This window comes from Thamnophis elegans, chromosome 1, assembly GCF_009769535.1.
Source record: "Thamnophis elegans isolate rThaEle1 chromosome 1, rThaEle1.pri, whole genome shotgun sequence".
Classification (NCBI taxonomy): Eukaryota; Metazoa; Chordata; class Lepidosauria; order Squamata; family Colubridae; genus Thamnophis; species Thamnophis elegans.
This window is the reverse complement of record NC_045541.1, coordinates 99,679,275-99,696,857: the sequence shown is the minus strand read 5'-3', so window position 1 is coordinate 99,696,857 and position 17,583 is coordinate 99,679,275. Positions and strand designations below refer to the sequence as shown.

Here is a 17,583-nt window from a genome sequence, read left to right as displayed (position 1 = left end):
TTTCCCAGGAACTATTTTCAAGGTAATGTCAATTCAACAAAGCAATATAATGTCTTGCGTTGCTCCCCTTAATTAGTTTTAAATTCTTGTGAAATTTCAATAATGTAATAACTTTTTTGTGGATGCTAAACTCCTCTTCAGAGATTAGGTTTGGCAAAATATGATGTACAAATAGCATAGTTATAGGGGCACAGATATCTGATAAAGAAATACAAGCAGGACATTGCAAGCTTTATTATTGTTCATTATAGAGCTAAAACTTTTTAAATGTGTTATTTAAAAAACACAAACCAATTCATTAATTTTTGCATTATTTAATGGAACCCTCCCTAAACTGGCACCATGCAAATGTATTGGAAATTATGAAATTTGCACTTCCAATGCAGAAGATGGGAAAGTGGGGAGAATTAGGAAAAGTTAAATATAATCCAAAGCTGGCTAGATAAAGGAAAGGTTTGTTCCCTCCTTTAAGAAAGGTTTCCCTATTGTTGAGAAGACAACTAGCTCAGGAAAATAATGTTTCCAAGATAATGCTTACCATGAAAATAATGCTCACAAAATTTGTGAAGTATGCTGGGAACCGATCTTTCCATGTCAGTTTTTCTTTTTCAGTCTAGCACACAAAAGAAGACATAACACAAAGCAATTCATTATAGCAATTAAATAAGTTGCCTTTTTTATTCTTGCTTGTTATCCAAATTTAAATAGGCAAGACCACAATTAAAGTGCAAAGACACATAAACAGAAGTAAATATTCTAAAAAGTGTAAACATCACAAGAGTGTCAATCAATTGACAGGCTTTCATCAAGCTACAGCTAGGTCAGGCAGTCTGCAAACTACTTCAAACAGAACAAATTTGTGGATGAGGCTATATGAGTCTATATGTAGTACTAACAATTTGGGCAATGGGATTCTTATTTGTTCTTTTTCATTTTGCAGACCCATCATTGATTATGGAGTTTTCCTAGCTCTTTCATGTAGAGGGGAAATGCAAGAGCAAGTAGAGGGAAAAAGGATAGGGGAACATTTGCTAACACATAAGTTGCTTTTTTAAAAAATGTGGGACAGATGCAGTTCTAAGGCCAAGCAGCTTCTTCAAAACAGTTCTCTGGAAGGGCTGTCAAAACATATTTAGCCCAAACTAATTTTGGAAACTGGTCCAGTTTTCCTTCAGACATTGTTTAGATTGTTTTTCAAAAATGTAATGCAATTTTCCATTTAGAATAAAGTATTATTAGAATATTTCCTGAAAGCTTAATTTATATCCAAGTCAACACTTACAGGAATGATAGAATGACAGTGAAAGCAAGTAAATGATTAGCAGCATCCCCTCTGCTTTTCCCATGTGAACACAGAGTAGCTGTTCTCTCAAGGATAGTAAAGTTTCGGGTCACCCGAGTCTGGCAAGCATGAAAAGTGGCACATATTGTATTATGTATTTTTCAAAAGACATATGGGCCAACCTACATGGACTGCAACCACATAAAATATGATGACGGGTATGTACATATGGAATTGTTTTTGCAAAGTCGCAAAGAAGAAAAGATGCCAATGATATGAAACTTGAAGTAATAGTATGGTGGGTTTCATGCTTTCTAAACTGGATTTGTCTGCCACATAGTTTTTTCTGATCTCTTCTGTACTTTTAAGGGGTTATAAAGGAGGGAATAGGGGCACCCTGTTGATTCTATTCTTCATCCCATTATCCTATTGTAAACTTAAATTTATGAAAGTGAGAAGAGGACAAAGAATTGAAAGCCGAATGGTTGTATATGCGTAGGAATAATTTCTGAGTATAGTAGTAGTATTCTGTTTGTTCATAATGGTTTTTAATTTTTATTATATTTCCATGCCACCCAAATCCTTTTTTATGGGATGGGTGGCTATCTATATTTGCAAAATAAATATATTCACGGTTTACTGAGTGATCGATTTAGTTTTATACACCGTCTTTAGGACTACTTTATATGTAAGATTAAGGATTATGAAATGATCATATACAACTCCATAAGGCTCCTATAAGAAAAATAAGCACTTAAGGTTACATGCGCATCACATGCATGTTTTTTCTTTCTCTCATTCTCATTCTCTCTCTCTCTCTTCCAAAAAAAAAAAAAAAAAAGGAAGCCAGGAAACCCCATCAAGCATAAGGCATGTGCAGTGTTGTAAAAGCTGCACATCCACTGTATGAAAGATCAACCATGCAGTGTCATTCCAAACAAAGGCAAAAACCCATCTTAACAAGAGTGATAAAGACAGGAGAAGGGAGAAGCCATATTATGTGAATATTACAAAATAAATAAAAGAAAATTGTGTTTTATAGATATTCAGATTCAGAAAGTTTCCACAAATGGTAATGAAATGTACCAATTTCATCCCAGCCATGACTCTCTTAACTCTTTGTCGCCATTTGTTAGCTGCCTCTTCTGGCAATTGCTGGCCCTTCTGATGGCATTTGAAGGAAACAGAAAAGGATAATCCAATATGGCTGTTACAAAGCACTGACTTATATGTAAATAAATAAATCCCTAAACAGAATATGGATATGGTAGAATTTAAAAACAAATAAAAAATGCCTATGTGCTGATGTTAAATTTTCTGACATAATAAAGATCACTATAAAAGAGAAAATTCAAAGTAAAACCAGAGAAAAATAGCCACAATGAACTGGCAAATTAAAAACAATAGTGGTTACATATTGTCTAAGCATTTTATATCTACATTATTATGTAAAACAGTTGATAGATTGTCATGGAGAAAATCTATCTGCTTGCTAAGAGTAAAAAAGGACTAGATGGCATAAAAACAAATTGATGATATTTAATTTCTTCAGCAATGATCTGCGTTAACAATGAACAACGGGATGAATGTGTTTGCCGGTGAAACAAATTATTTAGTACAAGCAAATGAAAAGCAAAATGTAAAGAAATCCAGAAAACCAGTCCATTTCCTCTTACTGCCACTATCCTTTTTGAGATACATTGAGTTTAGCATAATCTAATATGAATAACCCAACCAATAACACTCGCTTTTAAAAAAAGGCTTTCTATATAAATTTCTAAGATTGAACTTTTTCAACATTTTTACACTGTTGTTTTTATCATCTATTACCTGATTAGTTATATCAGTCCAGTCCCCCTCAGTCAATCATGTAATTACATGTTTTTAACTCCAAAGTTCATTATTTATTCACAATTATTTATTCACAATTATTTGTATTTACCAATTTGTTATCCATTTCTACGTTTGGAAATATAATTTTAGATTTCATCATAACTAGTCTGGAGAAGCTCACAAACTCAGTTGCTTTCCTATTAATTTCTACTTCCTGTTTATTTATTTGGAAGAAGATCTTTCCTTTTATATCACAGCATAACTTTCTATATTTGGATAGCATTTTTGTCTAAAAATATTGACTGTAATTACCCTGACCTATCTTTGTTGTGCTAGGTTCTTCCTTATATTTACTTAGTAGTAGACTTCACTGATTGCTTTTTCATGCCTCCAATAGGATAGCCAAATCAGTTCTGGGTATGATTTTTATCTAGGCAGTCAAATCTACAATAAAACTGCTGACTCTGCAGTGCTTTATAGAGATTTATAGAAATTCTGCTTAGCACATTTTAAAAAGGATATTATGGACTGAAAAAGATTCAGACAAATGCAAACAAAATAATTAAGAACTCAGAGCAACTGAGGAAAAGTGTCGACATTAGATATATTTTATAACAGTAAGGGAGAAATATATAAAAACATAGGGTTATACAGAAAATTGGATACAAAATGGCTATTTTGTCTCAACCTATTAGAACTCAAGGTTGCTGAGTGAAAGTAAATGGTGGGAGATTGAAAAACATTTTATTTCATATATCCTTAAAGAGTCAAATTATAAAATATTCTATCACAAAATGTAATTATGACGACTCTCAACTTGGATGATTTCAATAGAGCAACCTAAGACAAATCTATTCAGGATAACAATAATAGTTACTATCTGGAGAAATTGGACCTACATTGCTCTTTCCAAACCTATGAATGAACCAGGTTATTACACTGTAATCCTTCAGGTTTTTCATCCTCTGAATGTTGTCATATAATTTTCCAGTTCTTATGTGCCTACACTTCATTCACAATTATGAATATGCATTTTCATTCAGAGAGATTTTTTAAAATGTTTGCAGCTGTATCTGTCCGCCCCGTGCCAACTCAATGAAGCGATTGACGTGATGTGCCAGGGCCTCGAGGCTGTTAGGGACTGGATGGGGGTTAACAAGCTTGTACTCAATCCAGATAAGACCGAGTGGCTGCTGTGCTTCCCTCCTACTAATTGGCCAGGTGTTCCACCTCTCAGGCTGGGGGGTCAAACAGTACGCCCCTCAGACAGGGTCCGCAACTTGGGAGTCCTCCTGGACCCACAGCTGACTTTTGAACATCATTTGTCAGCTGTGACCAGGGGGGTATTTGCCCAGGTTCGCCTGGTGCACCAGTTGCGTCCCTACCTGAACCGGGAGGCTCTCACAACAGTCACTCGTGCCCTTGTGACCTCCAGACTGGATTACTGCAATGTGCTCTACATGGGGCAGCCCTTGAAGAGTATTCGGCGACTTCAGCTTGTCCAGAATGCAGCCGCGCGAGCGATCGTCGGTGCGCCTCGGTTCACCCACGTAACACCTATCCTCCGCGAGCTGCACTGGCTGCCTGTTGATCTCCGGGTACGTTTCAAGGTGCTAGTCGTCACCTACAAAGCCCTTCATGGTATTGGACCTGGGTACTTGAGAGACCGCCTACTGCCAATTACCTCCACTAGACCAATTACATCCCACAGACTAGGCCTCCTCCGAATTCCATCAGCCGGCCAGTGTCGACTGGCGACTACCCGGAGGAGAGCCTTCTCTGTGGCTGCTCCGACCCTCTGGAACGAACTCCCCATGGAGATTCATACCCTCACCACCCTCCAGGCCTTCCGCATAGCCCTTAAAACCTGGCTGTTCCGACAGGCCTGGGGCTAAAGACTCGCTGCCCCACTTCGAATGGTATGATTGTTGTGCTTTTAACTATGTATGGTTCTTATGTTTTTGTTATTCTGTTTGTATTTCCCCTCCCTTTTTGAGTTGTGAGCTGCCCTGAGTCCCTTTCAGGGAAAAGGGCGGCATACAAATAAAATTAAACCTAAACCTAAACCTAAACTGACATAGGGATGGGAACCAACAAACTAGTGCCTGAAAAACTGAAAACGATAAATTCACATGATCCTCATCAGAGCCAATATGGTTCTGAATAGAAGGCTTCCTCTAAGTTAGCTTTTTGAAAACTGAAGATATCCAGATGGAGAGATCTGAACTTCAGTTTCCAGAATTCCTTAGCTAGTCTTGCCATTCCTGACAAATCTGGGAGTTGAAGTCCATTCATATGGAGAAGGGCCAGACAGAAGAAGATTGCTGCAGTCACCTGTTAAACTACTAAAAGAACAAATATCGGACTATAATGGTTTCGGTCTGATGAAACATTATTTCTTGTTTCAAGATGTGATTATGTTCAGTACTTTAGAAACATGGTTCAGAATAATAATTGCCAGGTGTTTTGTGCTACTGTGCCATAAAAAGGAATTCAGTTTAATAACTACAAGTTATGTGATCACCTCGTTCAAAGAAGATACCCACTGTAAGCATTGGGCTGCTGCTCCAGAACTTTCACAAGGATCATAAGTGATGGGCTCTTTACAGTGGATAATTCTAAATGTTTTTACATTCTGACAGTAAAAATCTAAATTATGACTCTAAAATTAGAGTAACACAGATTACTCACTCAGTCATTTATTCAAAGTCAGCGTAATTGTGAATTATTTTTTTTTAAAATAGTCCCTGGTATTTTCACAATTGCACTGATTTTTAACAAATGTCTGAGTACTCTGTATTATTCCATAGCACTGTTGATATTTCATTTCTTTATATTCAGTAACAGTATTAGAATAATAATGGCTTACAATGAATAATATAAATGTGAAGACCCTATGCTATGATTTTTAAAACAAGTGTATTTAATTTTTATTACATAAAATTTTAAAACAAAACAAATTTTTATCTTACCTCTTTGTTTCTGTATTCTTTCTTGAGAGATTTTTCTAATACTTTTGCTTCATACTCAGCTCTTGGGTGATCCTGTAAATAAGTCATACATACAGGGAACCATGAGACCTAGCACTTCAAATTATTATAACAAATCTGAATAAAGTTCTGCTATAACTTCATTTAAAAGTCTTCCTTTGTCACTAGCTGTCTGAAAATATTGTAGTTTAAGACTATGTGCTCTCTTTACCTTAATGGTGAAGATGCTGCTAGATTGAAGATGTTATTTGACCAATAGACATACTAATTTGGGTAGTGTCGCAGCCTTGTACCCATTTTCTATAGCAGCAAAGGACTTCAGATTTACAATATGCTCCTTTGTATTATTCGTATACATTGTAAGTCTTAGCAGGTGATAGCATATGGCTGATCTAGTCTAGGTTTGGAAGCTAAGCAGGATCAGGACTGATTAGTGTTTGGATGGGTAACAAGGAAACTTCTGGATTTAGAGCTAGATCATGAGATTAAAGAAAACATTCCAGAAGACAAAGGCAAACCCTTTAGTTACTGTTGCCAAGACAACTACATGGACATATTCATGAAGTTATCAACTATCATCCGAAAGGAGACTTCATTTTGTAATCTGTTTTAAACCTGAATGGCCCTTTCTGGGCATTGCAAAGAGGCCATATTTAAATCGACAGCATGTCATATGTGGGGCAAAGGGTTAACGCTAAATTGTTCTGAGTTTAAATGTGCAATTAAGGGATTCTCCTCTCTATATGAATTTGATCTTAACAAAAAAGGTAATTTCAGTTCCATTAATTAAAGTTAATAATTTGTAATTTCAGTTTAGTCATACATACAGAGAAAATGTGTGGAAAAGAATCAGAAATGAAAAGAATGAAATAGGTGAAAGATTTAGAGATTATTTTTTAAAAGTGCATTGGACTGAGACTGGATGGATATGAAAAAGCCCTATTTGAGGATATTATAAAAGAGGAAAGAATAATTTGCACCGGAAATTCTGAAGACAGACAAATGCTGGGGAAAAATGAGAGGAGATCGAAATGCGTCTTTCACTACCAGATAGAGAAAAAGTTAAGAGAAATTATTAAAAAAAATAAAACAAAACAAAAATGCCAAACCTTGACTGCCTCCTTCAGGAAACCATAAAAAACACAAAAAACATAAAAATTAAAATTACTTCACTGTTGCAAACTGTATTCTTGATACAATTATTTTTATTTGTGTGAATGTAGGCACTGCATAAGAATTAGGGGGTACATAGGGGTACATCAATGGGGTGTAGGATGGGTTGTTCGTCTGTTGTATTTATTTTATGGAAGTATGAGCATGAAAACACACAGTTACTCAACATCCAGAAAGACTGAAGAGCATTATGGCCTGGAACTCTGTTGGTATCTAGCAACTGAACACATGGGTTACATTGTCCTCTTACACAATTATTATTGTAACAACAATTTCAAATAACCCTCATATGGCAGTATTCCGACATATTATAGATTCATTTCTTCAATAGGATTTGAGTGCATACTCAAGTACTTTGATCACAGGACTGAATTAAGATGAATATGTTAAGTGAAGAATAAAATACATTCTATTGTCAGCAGTTGTCTCAGGTCACTGCTATCACTACAGGGAACACTGAACATAATCCTGAAAGGTATTTCGTACTACAAGGATACAGTTAATCCTTCTGACAGCTAACAAAAAGATCCCAAAAATAAAAGAACAGTTGTCTTATGCTGTCGATGATAACATCCTAGCACTGAGATTTCATTGTTAACATGTCATCTGTGTTAATGCTTTGGGTCAAAGATCAAATGAAAACATAGACGTAGACCAATTAATTGCTACTGAAGAATTTTTTTTAAATGAAATCAGTTATAAAATTTAATATAGCAATGAGAAACATGAATTATTTAATATATTTCTGCATGAGAAAAATAATGTTTTAATTAATTGAGCAACTCTTTATAGCATATATATATGTGTGTGTGTGTGTGTGTGTATGTGTGTGTGTGTGTATGTGTATGTGTGTGTGTGTTGCATTTGTGCTGATAAATAAAAAAAATAGATCTAGTATAGATCTATTTCAAGCTATTTAGCTCTCATCAGCTAGCCATACCATTACTGGGATTTGAACCTGCGCTGTATTACATATTAGGCAGTTGTGTTAGCCACTAAGCCACAGGTTCTCCTCCTTTATCAGCTGAGCCAGGGAAATAGGTATGTATTTTGTGTCACAACCCCTGGTATGCCCAAATATGGGAGGAAGTATACTGCTTCCTTTCTTTTATTTATCAGCACAAATGCAACACAAATGTAACAAAAAGGCAACAGTAAAAATAATGGCTTTCTGTCTGGATGGTCTTTTGTGATGAGCTGATAGACAGAGAAGGGAAGCAGTATAGTTCCTCCCATATTTGGGCATACCAGTGGTTGTGACACAAAATACATACATACATACATACATATCAATCTTACACAGGAAAAGACCCGAATACAACAAGACCAGCATGTATGTATGTATGTATGTATGTATGTATGTATGTATGTATGTATGTATGTATTTATTTGGGTCTTTTCCCGTGTAAGATTGAGATTGTCTTGGCAACATTGCAGTGAGGTCTCACTCACCATCTTCAGGCTGGGTTTTCGCCTTAAAGTGTGATTGGAGCTGCTGTCTTTCTATAAATCTTGGTTTTTGTTTGTGGAGTGTTGGCTTTATTTCAGTAAGTGGAATGATTGGTTGTGTGGTTGTATCATGATTTGTAGATTGGTGCTGGCTGAGTGTCTATTGTTGTTTCATGTTGTTACGGCCTGGATGGTGGGTTGGGCTCATTTGTTGACTAGGGCTGGTTTCCAGATGTCAAACGTTGCCAAGACAATCTCAATCTTACACAGGAAAAGACACGAATACAACAAGACCAGCATACCTACACTCGTGAAAATCTACGAATATATATATATATATATATATATATATATATATATATATATATATATATATATATATGTTTTTTTATTTGTGCTGATAAATCTAATATATATATATATATATATATATATATATATATATATATATATATATATATATATATATATATGTTATATTTATGCTGATAAATGAATAAAGGGAGACTAGTATAGATCTATTTCAAGCTATTTAGCTCTCATCAGCTAGTCATACCCATGTTGGGAATCGAACCTGTGCTCTATTGCCTCTTAGGCAGATGTGTTAACCATTGAGCTACAAAGCTCGACTCCTTATCAGCCAGCCAGGGTGAGAGGTATATATTTAAAGTCACAACCCCTGGTATGCCCAAATATGGGAGGAAGGTCACACTTCCACTCTCTGTCTTCGGCTCGTCACAAGAGACCATCCAGACAGAAACCCAATATTTTTTACTGTTGCCTTTTTGTTACATTTGTTATATTTAAGCTTATAAATGAATATTGGGTTTCTGTCTGGATGGTCTCTTGTGACGATATTTAATTTTGAACTGATACAGATAATACATTTGCAATTGTAAACTTCTGTAATAATGGCCACTGCATCTTTAAAATGGAACAAATTATGAGTATGTTCACATTTTATAGTTCCTACATCAAGGGAATAATTCTTGAGCTATATATGTTTTAATGCACACACTACTAGGTGTAACCTTCATTCACCAGCCAAGGCTTCAGGCTTCCATGGTAACAAGACTGAAACTAACACACCCTTTCCAAATTTAGAAATGGTTATGTGCAGGATTTTCCATTCCAATGTGTCACTGGCTGAAAATTAAAGACAATTTAGCTAAAATAACAACCAATGAAATAGCATATAAAATAATTAACATACTTCTTCTTCTTCAAAACCAGTAAGATCCCATTTATAATTCAGACGCATCTGTTTTCTCTTCCAGTGTTCCATAAAGGTAGCAGCTGCATAGTTGAAAGGAAAGAAAAAAGGAAGAAGGACATTATCTCTATCCATCATTTAGTTGTTGCTCCTGATCTTAATCTGCACTATTTTCCATTCTGTGAAGATATAAACCCCAAAGTGAAATTGCTTATAACGCTGCCAATTTTAAAGCAATGTGAAATATTAATAATTGATTTGAATCAGTTATTTGAAATTTTAAAAATGATCCAGGCCTCAGATTTTTCCACATCTACAAATGTAAAAAAAAAAAAAAAAAAAAATCACTGGAGGCAATTTTAAAAGAGCTGGTTATAGCTTATTTGGCTTTAATATAAGAGCAGTAATAAATGACAGAATGATAAATCAATAATTAGAGTGCTCTCTGTTTTGTTTAAAGATTAAAATGCAATTTTGGAACAGAAGAAGTCCATTTGGATTGACATCCTCACACTGAGGGAATTGATTTTTTTTTATTCATTCCATTTATAATTTGCCCTTCAAAAAGCCTTAAGATGGCTTACAAAAAATAAAAACCACAAACAAAACAAAATAAGATAAAAATCTATATCCCACTATAAAACCATAAAGCAAACATAATACAAAAACAAACCAAAAATGGACACAGAAATAAAAACAAGAGGAAAATAAAATTGGCTTGTTTCACTTGAAATATCAATACAGTTGTGTTACCAGAGTTAACACAACTGTAACTGAGAAACCGTCCTTTCTCTGGAGAGGACATTCCAAAAAGGGCCTTATATAGGAGACCTTTAGTACCACATTGCTTTCTCAATTGGGACTACTTTCAGAAACTATTCCTCTGAAGAATAAAACTTTGGAAAGGAGAGCTATGTCTACCCAACAAATTTCCATTAGATCAGTCACTACCAAATGCTTTTGACACAAAGAAACATGAGTAATTGTTCCATAGATGTCCGGCCCTCATCTACTTCAATTTTTTGGTTAAGTACTCAAAGAAAGCATGGTTTTGATTTGTCCATAATTTCCTGATGTGTTTATTGGCTTGCAACTGTTCCATATCTATAACAAGTAATTACAGTAGGAGAAGACCTTTCCAAAATCATCAACCAACAAATTAGCTAATGATAAAAAAATACAAAGTGAATATCAGAATTTGGACTAAAAGTGAGAGGCTCAAGCCTCAAGTGTACCTCCTGCTTACCATGACATGAGAAGAGTCTGTGAAGGGTTTCAGGAGAATACTGCACCTTGATATAAACTTTTGTTTATAGCAGTTTTGAAAATTATTCAGTTATCTTACATAAATCAGGTAGTATCATGCTAGGGAACCTCATCATGGTGTGTACTCTTGGAACACCTCCAGAGGTGGGTTCCTATCGGTTTCGCCAAATCAGTAGTAACTTGGCGGCCTGGGTTGCTGGAAACAGCAGCAACCCAGGCTTGCCACGCCCCCGAACAGGTTCTTTTGGCAGCGCTGTAGGTGCCACCATTTTGTTTTTGGCTTCGGCACAAGCGTGGAGAAATTTTTTTTGTTCTATGCATCAAGCGCGGGCGCACGTCGTGTCCCTGAGCAGACCAGCAGTAGCGACAGCTGGAACCGACTCCTGAACACCTCCCTTCCCCCAGCTTCCTTGAAAAGGCTACTTAGAATTTATTTTCTTGGGTAAAAATCCCCTTTGCAACTGAGCAGCTGAGACAAGAATACAGTGAATCAGAAGCTACAATATTATTCTGGGCCCTTAGAGTATTTATACCTAAATACCCTTCTCCAACTCTTGCTAGGAGATCTGCTTGAGCAAACTTATTTCAAATCCTTGCACTTTTAGTCCAGTCAGAGCTCTTAGTTACAGGTCAATATGTATACAATAAGGCGCTGAAGCTGGTAACTGGAATGGGATCAAGAAATCAGCTACATTTCAATTTTCAGCAAGAAAACTATTATAAAACAGGAAATGGTGACAAATAACAATACATGCAACTTGTTTATAAACACTCTACCCAACATTATAGAATGTCTTTGGGACATGGATGTGAATAATAGGAACAAACCCACGCTATACGGTAAACAATTGTGAAAGAAATAAGCATACGGAGAAAAGCTAAACAACCCCATGAGAGTAATTCCGAAGAAACTATGAATAGATATCATCAAAACACTGTACTGTGGTCTTCAACAAACCACTAGAGACTTGGAAAATGAGAGGAACCAGACATGTATCTTAACTATGTGTCAACTCCATGTATCTTAATGGGAGTTTGCAATTTTTTTTTGTATGAATAATTACTATTTTGGTCTTATCCAGTATTCTTCATCAGTTTTGTATATTCTGTATGTAAGTTTAAATATTCCTTCATAATATCAATATGATGTAGAGTATAAGCTTCTTTGAAGTAACTATACTTCATGCAACTTACTTCTAGTTCTCAATAAGGGTGGAGATAGCATCCATGAATGGGTTAACACAGTCCTTGCTCTGATTGGACTGAGTCTGATTATTAATTAATTATTGGCCTATATAACCCGCTATGTGAGTGTCCCCACCCAGCTTTCTGACTCAGTCCACTCTGGGACGGTCGTGTTATCCACACCTTACTTCAGTACTGACTGACTCCTTTTACCATCTACTGAATTTCAACTTCTGTGAGTTCTGGATACTGCAATTTGTATTGGTGGTCTGAGATTGTCTGCCACTGGCTGCTGGGCATTGTCCCACAGGCCCAGCCTCTGTCCCTGTAAGGACAGACATTTTACCTTTGGGGCTTATTCAGCATCTGAGGCACTATATTGACTAAGAAACATCACATTTATGATCTCCTCAGGTTTGTAAAACAAAGGAAAGATGAAGTCAGCTCATAAGAGCTGTGGTGGCATAGCAGTTAGAATGCAGTACTGCAGGATACTTCTGCTGACTGCCAGCTGCCAGCAGTTAAATTCTCATCAGCTCAAGATTGATTCAGCCTTCCAACCTACCGAGTTTGGTAAAATGAAGACCCAGATTGTTGGGGGCAATAGGCTGACTCTGTAAACCACTTAGAGAGGGCTGTAAATAGCTATAAAGCAGTATATAAGTCTAAGTGTTATTGCTATTGCTATAAGCACAACTGCTGTTGTACTTAGAGGCACCACTTTACTTAATGACTGAATTGCTGGACCAAATTGTGGTTGCTGTTTGAGGACTATCTGTACTTAAGGAAATAAATATCTGTATAACGATTATGAGAATTAGGACAGTGTATTTACAATATAAACTGTTTTGTTCTCAGGCTTGACAGTTTATTATGAAACTGAATTTGTATTTTGCTTTTGATGGGCTTCACATCTTGTATGAAGCCAAACCATCATGATAAACACTAAACACAGAGCACAGAGATGTCTGTATGTGTACCAGTTGTTCAAAATAAGCTTAGAGCTAATATCTCTCTGATTACACAAAGCTTGTGCCTGCATTTTCCTTGGACAATGCCCAGATGCCTTGGCTCACAATTTGTTCCGGAAAAATGAGCCAAACCAAAGGTTTGTGAGCTTGTTAGGGAGGAGCAGATTCTAGGTACAAAATAAACTGCCTTCAAATGAATTAGTTCTTTTCCTCAGCTCGCTGATATTTTTAACAGAGAAAAACAATAGCTGATTCATTTTATCCAAAATTGAATGTGAGATTTCAGAAGTAAAACTGGTTCTCTATTTTCACTTTCTACAAGTTGGCTCTTCACTAGCATCACCATTTTCCTTTTCTCATTCTGCATTCTCTTTTGCATGTATCCATGCATACAGAAACAGAGGCACAATTTCTCACAGTTTTTGGGACCAAGCCAGTGGTGGGATTCAAATAATTTAACAACTGGTTCTCTGCCCTAATGACCATCTGGGTAGGTGAGGCTCGGTGGTCAAGTGACTTGGCGGGCATGGCCAACTCAAGGTCACTCAGGTCGATGGGCGCTTCGCCTTAGCTGTTACAATGTAATAAGGGTTAACCGGAGAGGCAGTTTCTGTAAGCAGATCAATAAAGATTAGGCTAGAAACAACACTAGAATGTTTCCTTCCTGCCTTCCTTACAGGATTAGCCCTGTAAAGTGGGAAAAATCAAAAGGAGATTTCTTCCAACAACCGGTTCTCTGAACTACTTAGAAAGTTACCAACCGGTTCTCCCGAATAGGTGAGAACTGGCTGAATCCCACCACTGGACCAAGCCCTGCTGTCAGCTGCACTGATATGGGGCTATGAGATTATATAGTCTCTGGTCTTGACCACTGGATTTCTGTGAAGTCATTTCCTGACTTCTGTGTCATGCTCATAAATTTGTAAACTTTCTTCCACGATCAAAAGGCAACAGTCTTTAAAATGATGTTCAGCAGGATGACATCTTCTATAATGTACATTGCTAAATAGCACCCATGCAGACACACATAATATATAAAAGGGTCACAGCACCCAAAGGGAAAAAAATACCCAAAGCTAATGGGAAAAAATCAGCATCTATAACAAGTTATTACAATTGAAATCATGTCACTTCACATGTTTTTGATATTCTACTGAAGCATGACATGAAAGTTTTTAACCTTGCAGAATGTAGGGTTTTTGCAGTACAAGCCTGAGACATTCATTATTTTGCTGGAGCAAAATGTTTTCAAAGGAATCAAACTGGATCATATGTGCTAAACTAGGAATAGACTATGTATTAGTTCCATATCTTTTAGCACTATATTTATGAAACCTGTGCTGTAAGGAAACAAACATATGGCTCAAAGAACAAATTAGTCAGAATTCTCACCAATCATCAGGTTGAAATTATCATATTTTGAGCACATTATGCGAAGACCTAGCTCTCTTGAGAAGCCTGCAATGCTGGAAAAAGTAGAAGAAAAGAGGAAACAGGATGACAGTAGCAAGGAAGGTGAATGCAATTAAAGCAGCTATTGGTACCTTGCTGGAGTACCTGAAGAACTAGCTTGGGGACAGATCAACCTGCAAAAAATATATTTATGCAGTTTCTAAGAGTCAAAATTGATTTAACGGCACATAATAAAGATCAATCAGTTTGTGCTGAACTAAACTTCTCTATTATTGTTTCTTTGGAATTTCATCTGCGTGAATATCTGTATGATTGAATGGTTGAAGTCCATTAGCTCACAGCCATAGGACTGAAATCAGACAGAATATGAATAATATGTTCTGCAGTTTTACAACTTGACAATGAAGCAATAGTAGGTCCCAGGTATAATAGCTTATCATTATTAGCTTGCTATAATATGCGAATTATATAGCAACCAGATTTGATGTATGATGGATAACCAGCTCTAACAAATAATAATGTAGAGCTTTAATTTTATTTTTAATAATTGGGTTGATGAGGAAATTTCAATGTATGTAGCCTGCATTAACAAATTGCATTTTCTGAGCCTCCCCCACCCCCCCCAACCAATTATGGCTGTATTAAAGCCTCTTGTTTAATATTGGTCCATGTGTTTTTCTAGAACCTATTCAACTGTATTGGTCTTCTGATAGCTCTACCAAAAGGGACTAATAATGAGGAATCTATGGCCAACAGAACTCTTAAGTTGACTTCCTAGATGTTTACAACATTGGCTAGTCTGACCAGGACTTCTGGAAGATATTGAAGCAAAAAGGTTTCTAGGCTTTGAACTCGACTATGCCAAGAAGGGAAACCACAAATGAAAGAAATAGGTAACCTTGTTTCTTTTAGCTATCTTGGATTTCATTCACAGATAACATGTCTAAAGGCAGGGACTGTAGTGACAGCAGTTTTAAGGTATGTTTCAGATTGCCTTCCCCCCTGAGCTGTAAGATAATGTATTTTGGAAAATATTTTGATATACTGTATATATATGAAAATGGAGCTTACCAACCCATTTCAGGCAATAACTAGAAACTTTTTATTTTTGCACCAAGGATATTCTTTTATTTTTTTGATGTGCTAGCCAGCAACTCTTTGAATTTCCAGCCAGCATATTGGCTAGACTAGATTAATGGGGATAATATAATTTAATACACAGATGTTATTGTTGCTATTGTTCTTCTTTTCCTTCTTTTCCTCCTCCTCTTTCTCCTTCATCATTACTATCACCGCCACCCACCTCCACCACCTCCAGCATCAAGTTGTTCTCAACTTGTAACAACTGCATAGATTTTTCTCCATGATGAGTCATCCCTAACCTGTTCTTTTAGGTCTCTCAACAGTGTGCTTATTATCTCTATAACTAAGTACATCCACCTCGTGCTCTTCTCTTTCTAGCAATCTTTCCAAGCATTAGAGTTTTTCCAGAGAGTTGGGTCTTTACATAATGTATCCATAAGAAAATGGGTAATTATAGGCCAAAGACTATGGAAAGTACCAGGCTGAGACAGGCTGTGCTAAAGCTAATTTTAGCATAAAAAATTCACAAAATGTTGTTCACATTTGTTCCCAAATTTAGAATTAAGTCCATTTTCACATTAATTTTTAGAATGTCTTTTAGCGCCATCAAGTTATTACCATGTGAACATATCTGTAATCAGTAGGGCCTTTATAGCCATAGCAACAGCTTTATGACATAATAAACCACTATATATCATCAGGGTGAATTGGCGTGAGTCAGACTGTATCAGTATTGTTTATATGATGAATTGCAGTGGCTTTCCAAGGCTTCAGCAGCTTTTTCTGAACTGCATTTGGACACAATGGAACTTACAACTACGTTGCATAAACATCCTCTTGCAAGCCATACCTGTGACTAATAACATATGTAAATACATGAAAGAAGAAACCATGAATAGTATAGGAGGGCAGCCTCACATGCAATGATGCATTCTTAGGAAAGACATGTGCTTCAAGTAATATGTGAAGATCACCTGTGTAGAAATTGTAGTACACTTTATAGAAAAGTATTTCTTGCTTCATTTTTAGAAATTCAGCTTTAATATGCCATATTTGGGCATGGTGCTTTGTATAATGATTTCGTGTTTGAAATGATTCTGATCCTGACATCCAGCTTAGTGCAAATTTGAAGGCATGGATTCCTGTCATGAGCTATGCAGGAGCCCTTATGAGTCACTCTGCTTAAATTCTTTGCAGTGGATTCCCTCTTCTGAAATTATAGCTTACTTCCTTGGCCTACAATTCCTGAGGCAAGGAAAATTGTAGAGAGCTGCATTTATGTTGGTTTTCTGCATAGGGTAAAACAGAAGCTTCTCCAATTTTCCTCCTATGAGTTATATACAAGTTTTACAAAATTTCATGCCCAAAGTAGGCATGAATGACACATCGGATTTTGAGGTGCCTATGTCTGTAGGCAATTATCTTGCAGTGTCTTTTTCTAAAGGATGAATGTTGATGAAAAACAGTAACCAGGTGAAGAATCTAAAGAGAAATCTCTCTCTCTCTCTCTTTCTCTCTCTCTCCCTCTCCCTCCCTCCCCCCCTCTCTCTCCCTCCCTCTCCCTCTTTCTCTGTTCTAGTTTATCTTGGAAGCGAATAAGGGGTGATACTGAATAGGCGTCCCTCCTCAGAAAAGGGAGGGCAATAATTTCCAGTAATCTCCTCTGCAGACTCTATACAATTTCCTGTGACTGATACTTTCCAGCAATAGAAAAACATGAGTTGT

At 36.5% G+C, this 17,583-nt stretch overlaps 1 protein-coding gene across 2 annotated transcripts in view; it reads right to left on the bottom strand.

Moving 5' to 3' along the window:
- Positions 1–17,583, bottom strand: part of ANO1 (anoctamin 1) — a 115,441-nt gene that overhangs the window by 17,534 nt on the left and 80,324 nt on the right. Inside the window, exons 14-18 of one of the 2 annotated variants that reach the window (XM_032225385.1) lie at positions 9,941–10,023; positions 7,215–7,226; positions 6,088–6,159; positions 2,369–2,446; positions 539–613 (exon numbers count right to left, since the gene is read on the bottom strand). In XM_032225385.1, coding sequence (XP_032081276.1) covers positions 539–613; positions 2,369–2,446; positions 6,088–6,159; positions 7,215–7,226; positions 9,941–10,023 — 320 coding nt within the window. The remainder of the gene's footprint in view (positions 1–538; positions 614–2,368; positions 2,447–6,087; positions 6,160–7,214; positions 7,227–9,940; positions 10,024–17,583) is intronic. The other variant, XM_032225376.1, reaches the window with a different exon arrangement.